The 5908-nt window shown below is 45.7% G+C and overlaps 1 protein-coding gene across 1 annotated transcript; it reads right to left on the reverse strand.

Moving 5' to 3' along the window:
• Positions 1–894: 894 nt before the first annotated feature.
• On the reverse strand, positions 895–2007 carry FAM110B (family with sequence similarity 110 member B; the record flags this gene model as incomplete). The annotated part of the gene is made up of 1 exon (XM_084280011.1): positions 895–2007. One exon carries the CDS (start codon positions 2005–2007, stop codon positions 895–897), a length of 1113 nt encoding a protein of 370 aa, XP_084136137.1.
• Positions 2008–5908: the final 3901 nt, after the last annotated feature.

The following is a 5908-nucleotide window of genomic DNA, read 5'->3' on the forward strand; positions in this document are numbered from 1 at the left end:
TGTCTGACTAATAAAGGCATTCAATTATCAGCTATAGGATCTAATCATTCCTGTCAAAAGTTTAAGACCAGGAATCCTTGAGTGAGAACCAAACGCACAAAACTCCGAGTGCTGGCAACATTTCCATCCCTCGACTCCCAACTCCCCCATAGCTCTTCCCAACAGGGTAACAGGAAATCATGAAAATGCTTATACCAACCCAAATGCACGACTCCATTATGCCAGGTCAAGCAGATTCACTAGACTAATTCTGCTGAAAAACTGAGGGAGCCTTACCTAGAAATAAGAAACCTTTACTGACCAGTCCCTTACTAGGAGTAGGGATATACAGTTGAATGACGATACATAATTTAAGAACATAACAATCTTTGCCTTTTAGAAACAGTTTTACATGTGCCAGTAATGCACTTTCTACAGGAGATAAGGCTGCTTCGCCTATCGTCGTATGCCTAAACCTCTTATTTTGGCCAGTTTTGCTTTTCTGTCCCCCAAAGGGATTCTGTTTCAACTTAGAAGCCAGCAATGTCAGTTGACAATACCTGTATTATGACAAAGTGACATATAAAAACCACAAGGAACCACATAAATACCAAAGAAGTCATATAACCTTTCCATGTAAACACTTTGATTATACTGAAGCCCTAATTAGATTCTCGTCTTAAACTTTTGGCAGATAACGTGTATGCTCAGCCAGGCTTTGTAGTTAGTTATTGTTCAAGTGGAAGCCAGGTCAGCTCACATGTTGACAGGCATGCAACTTGGAAACATTGCACAACAAGCAACACAAAGAGATTTGAGAAGTGTACAAGACTTCAAGTAGACTTCACAACCCTTCACAACTGAATATTCACAGACAAAGATACAGTCCTTGCTTTTTCTACGGTGGATTTTCTCTCACACGTGGGACACTTTCTGTGACTCTCTAGCTTGCTTGATGCTATACAACCACTTGATGATTCTGGCATTCCTTTCAATGGCGGAAATGCCGTATGGCACACGGTCATTGGCACTGTCATCGTTTCTAAGGTCACTGTTGCTGTCCTGAGACTGTTCACAGTCTGAGCTAATCATGCTTGCACTGCGAAAGTTGAGGGATATAATATCAGAGTTAGCCCTTGCAAAGTTTTCCATCCCGAGGTTTTCAAGCTCTTCAGGATCCAGTCCGCAGTAGTTAAAGAATCGCTCAACATCTGCATCGACACGAAAGTATCTGTCGCTTAAGTCTGATTTCGATCGCTGTAGGGAGGGTCTTCTGCTAACTCCGCATCCAGACTCGACTGCCTCAATCTCTGGGGATTTCAGGGTGGTGATGGCAGCGATTTTGGGCTTTGGAGGCAGAGGTGGGGCTGAACTGCTGCAGGGTATTGCTTTTAAGGGCTTTGCACTAGTTACTTTCCTAATGTCTGAGGAGCTGTGAGAGACATGCAAGAAAGTCTCTGCCGACTGGTCTAGCAGCCTTCTGCTGACGTTGGAACTGCTCTCCTGTGGGCTGCTACGGCCCTGCGTGGGGTAAACCTTCAAAGATTCTGCAAATGAGTGTCGGTTCAGGTCTGTCGAATCGGCTCTGTGGGGTGGCCAGTTTCGGGGACCGTGCTTATAACCTGAGCCCGAGCTGGAGCCTTCGGAGCTGTTGATGATGTTTTTCAAAATCTCCAGTTTCAGGTTTTCTCTCTGGACGCCGCTCTCGGTCTTGGCGTTGTTGCTGAAGACTTTCAAGGTGGGGCTCCCCAGTGCTCGCTTGGCCGCAGGACAGACCGGTGGCTTTGCCAGCACCGCTGGCTTGACAGGCTCCTGCTTGGCGTTGATGACCTCCTGGCTCTTGACATATTTTGCCTTGTCGGCTTCCAGCCTTTCCACCGCGCTCAGTCTTTTTGGATTAGGCTCCGCCTGCCTGCGAAAATAGTCTGGTCCTTTGTTCAGGATGCGGAGAGGAACGGCGGACGTGAAAGTCACGGCAGGGCTGACCGGCTTCACCATGCTACCTGTCGGTAGTGTTTCTGTAGGCATGTTTGGTGGTCTTTCCCCCGCAGCCGTTTTGGATTCTTCTCTGGGATCTCCTAAATGCACGGTGCAGAAACATGTACATTAAGCACAATGAATAGCCGATGAATCCTGGGATGTGAGCGTTAGCAGCAGCGCCTCATCTCACAGCTCATTAAATAACACTGCGTTTCTCTTTTAAAGGCAGCCTTTGTAGGGCAAGGCCACCCGACACAAGTCTGTATTAGTCTGCTCCGCCGACTCCTTTCTTCTCGCTGAAAGATGCGGGAGTCTCGCTGTTCCCTTTGTGCTCCGCTACCGGCAGCGATCTGAAACGCAGAATAACCAACCACACGTTAGCGAGAGCGCCTGACATCAGAGCGATAGCAACAGCCGCCTCCTGGCCCTCCTCTCCCACCGCCGGACGGGAGGCAGCCGCCGGTGCAGGGGAGGCGGCGCTCGGGACGCCTGCCCGTGCCCCACTCTCGCCCCGCACTCCTGCCCACCCTACAAGAAATGTGCTGCCTTGTTGTGACAGTCTAAGTTTGGATCTAACAGAATTACGCTGGAAAAGGAAAAACATACAGGAAATTAAAGCCCACTGTGACACAGCCAGGCATTTCTGGGGGGTGAGAGGAAGAAAAATGTGTTGACTCATAGGATTAGCCTTGTCCATCTCCTGAAGATCAATGAAACTAGCATCTTTGGTGTTGATTAGTGTCCGTATTTCATCTCTATACCCCAAATATTTTTCTCCTCATAGACAAGTTACTCTGTAAATCTAAGAAATTAAATGAGTTCTCCTTTTATATTAAATGCTGAAGAAAACTCTCTGGTCTGAGTGTAATGTCCACCTTTCATCGTCACGCTAATATAAAAATTAACAGTTAAAACGTAGATCTCACTGAAGCCACCAACTCCAGTTCAAAGTCTGTTTGAGCACTAGTCCCCAAAGCACTGCTGCTCCAGCAGCAAAATAAAGGTTTCAAAGTTCTTGTGATCAACTTACAGGCTTAACACAGAAACACCAGAAAAAGGCTTTGGTCATTGATGCAAGATTTTGTGAGCATGCAAAATATTATGAATGGGCTTGAAAGAAAAGAACTTGTCTTCACATTTGGATATAATTGTTCAAGTTTTCCACCAAGCACTAAGCACTAATGAAGTTTACCTTCACCTAAATTATTTTAAGATCCTATCGCTTAGGATTGTCACAACAGTCTAAAATCCAACACCACGGATGATGTTACAAGTGCTGTAACAATTTTTCCCACATGAGGCACTGAAGGGCACTTATCACAGAATCTACTTTTCAAGCAGTGATTTAGCTAATGGGTCTCATTTGTTTTATTACTGCCCCATTAATCTATGCTGCCTGTTTTAATATCCCATTTCTGTTATCGCTTTGTTCTTCAGGGAGAGAAAGAAAAGCAGCTGCTACGTCTGCACTCATCCCAAGGAACGCAGAGGAGCATCCTCACCACGGATGACCCGCTTTTGTACGCACTGGCTGTGCGTGCGCCCATCCATCAACACCCAACTTCCTAACACAGGCTCCCCATCAGCCTGTCGCTGATTAAATGCCAGCTAAATATACATTAACAGTAAAAAGAAAACATCCTCAAGTGCTGATTCCCAGAAATACACGATCTATACATTGAATACGCACTCTAAATCATCCAAGGTCAGAGCAAGCAAATGAAATATATAAACGCTCTAACGGGATTACAGGAAAAAGCTGAGCTTTCTCCTGCGGGCTCACTGTCACAAGCATTCTTCAAATACAAACTAACATATTTAGGTGGGTGATAAACCAGGCACGCATTCAGTGCCACTGAAAGGGTAGTGAAATGTTAATTAAGCTTCCCTTTCAGTGTTGTTTTATAAATCCTAGTGCTAACTCCTCAGCAGTTTGACTTCCTGAATTTTAACTAAGTCTTTCTGAAAGAGAAAAAGCTCCCCTTCCCCATCTGAATCAACATATTTATTGGGACTATTTTGAAATTAAGTATCAAATTTCCAAATGTGCTGAAGGCAATTCCAACACGCATCTGCACACACATTTCTCTTCCGTACACACAAATCAAATCTTTCCGCGTCGCCAGCGCAGCGCTTGATGGCTCAGCGCTTGTAAAAATACCCCGTTGGTGCGTGTCTTTGATACTTGTGTGCAGAAATCCAACCCAAACGAGAGCAGGGGTCTTGTCTGGAGGAAGAAAAAAAAGCCAACCCACCAACCAACCACCCCCCTGCAATTCTTTGTACTAAACACTGTCACCCAACTGAGTTAATACCGCTTGAATAAGTGAGACCTCACGTCTGCGTTTCCTCCTCGGCCTTTGTCATTAAAGGCCACCACAGTCCTGCTCCAGAGGACAGCTGCCAGCTCCATTCTCCTGGAAGGCGGCTCCACACAGCACTACCGATCAGAGCTGTGGGAACCGAGGCATCGGACTCGAGGTTGCTTTTGGAAGTCTTTCCACAGCACTTAACAACTTTCTCACTCAGGAAAAGCCCTGATCAATGCCAGCAAGCACTGCTTAGGAGGCTAAGCATCCAGGTTGGCTTCCATGCCACATTTAAAAGGAAAAAAGGAAGAGGAGGGGAAGAAAAAAAGAAAAAAAAAGAATCCCAGTGTGCATGCGTGTTCATCTGAGGGGACTGGAGTGCTTGTTTGCAAGCACATACAGGGCCAAGTGCCCTGAAGTCAATGGAATTATGCAGCAACTGGCAATGAGCTTCAGGCATGCTTAGAAAAAAAGCAAAAGCCTGGTGAAGAGCCAGGGCAGAAATGCCCACCCAGGCCAGCACAGGGAGACAGGGCAGTAACAGCCAGGTGACTTTGTACCTGTGGTGCTGCTGGTATGAAATGGTACCTGCAGCTACAGGAAGGGATCAACTAAGGCTTTGTGTGTTGTTTAAATTATCCCGTTTCACCGAGGTGCTGCATTTAAATATCACAGCAAAGTTTATTCAGTACCCTTATCTCAGGGAGCTAAGAATTATTAACCAGGCACTGTTAAGAAGGTGGGAAGAAAGGTGGATGAATGTAAAGTGCTAATGAAACAACTTCTCCTGCCTGCGCTGGCGAGGGCTGCGGCCTGATTCTGCTGCTAGTGAGGAAAGTGAGTGCAATTCCTACCAGCCTCTTTGCTGTCCACAGGCACCTCAAACTCTGCAACAATTCTAGAGAGCCTTGCTACTTCCTAATTTCATTGGTAATGACAAAGGCTGAGCAGCAGTAGTGCAGCATAGTCGGAGGAAGACAAAATTGTGCCACTTAGTTTCCAGTTGTGAAAATCATCATTGGAGCAACAGGGGTACAGAAATGGCTTTCTTCTGGCTTAAACTCAAAGAAACTTGCTGCTCAGGCATCTGAATTTCCTGTTGTGTTGCACAGAGTGCTGGTACCAGTTTTTGCACTGGAGAAATTCAAAGGCAAATAGGTTTTCTTCCCCCACTCCCATGAAATGTGTGAATTACTCTCAGGGAGTGAGGGAACGTTCCTTTTGCTCTGTTTACATCCAAATGTCTACTCTGTGGGTGTCATTCTTCTATGGGCCCAGGACTCACTCTGGATTTCCATTATTGCTCTTCCTAGTAAGGACTGCTAGACTTACGAGATTATTTAAAGACAAAGCTAAAAACTTATGCACACATTCAAGCATAGCTCTTTTTAGTAGTACTCATATGTTAATAAAATCCTTTCTTAATGTTTGTACTAGCTGAGCTCCCCTAACATCCAGCAACTGTTGCAGACCTGCTGAGTGGAATACAAAGCGTACAAAGGAGTAGAGGGGGTTTGGGTTTTTTTAAAGCTGTATCTTCAGCCAGACACTTTGATTCAGGATTCCTCTGCAAGAGGCAGAGACCCAAAGCACTTAGGGATTCTAGGCTTTGTGCTCTAATCACTCTTAGGTCTGTAATA

This window comes from Gallinula chloropus, assembly GCF_964237585.1.
Source record: "Gallinula chloropus genome assembly, chromosome: 2".
NCBI classification, from domain to species: domain Eukaryota; kingdom Metazoa; phylum Chordata; class Aves; order Gruiformes; family Rallidae; genus Gallinula; species Gallinula chloropus.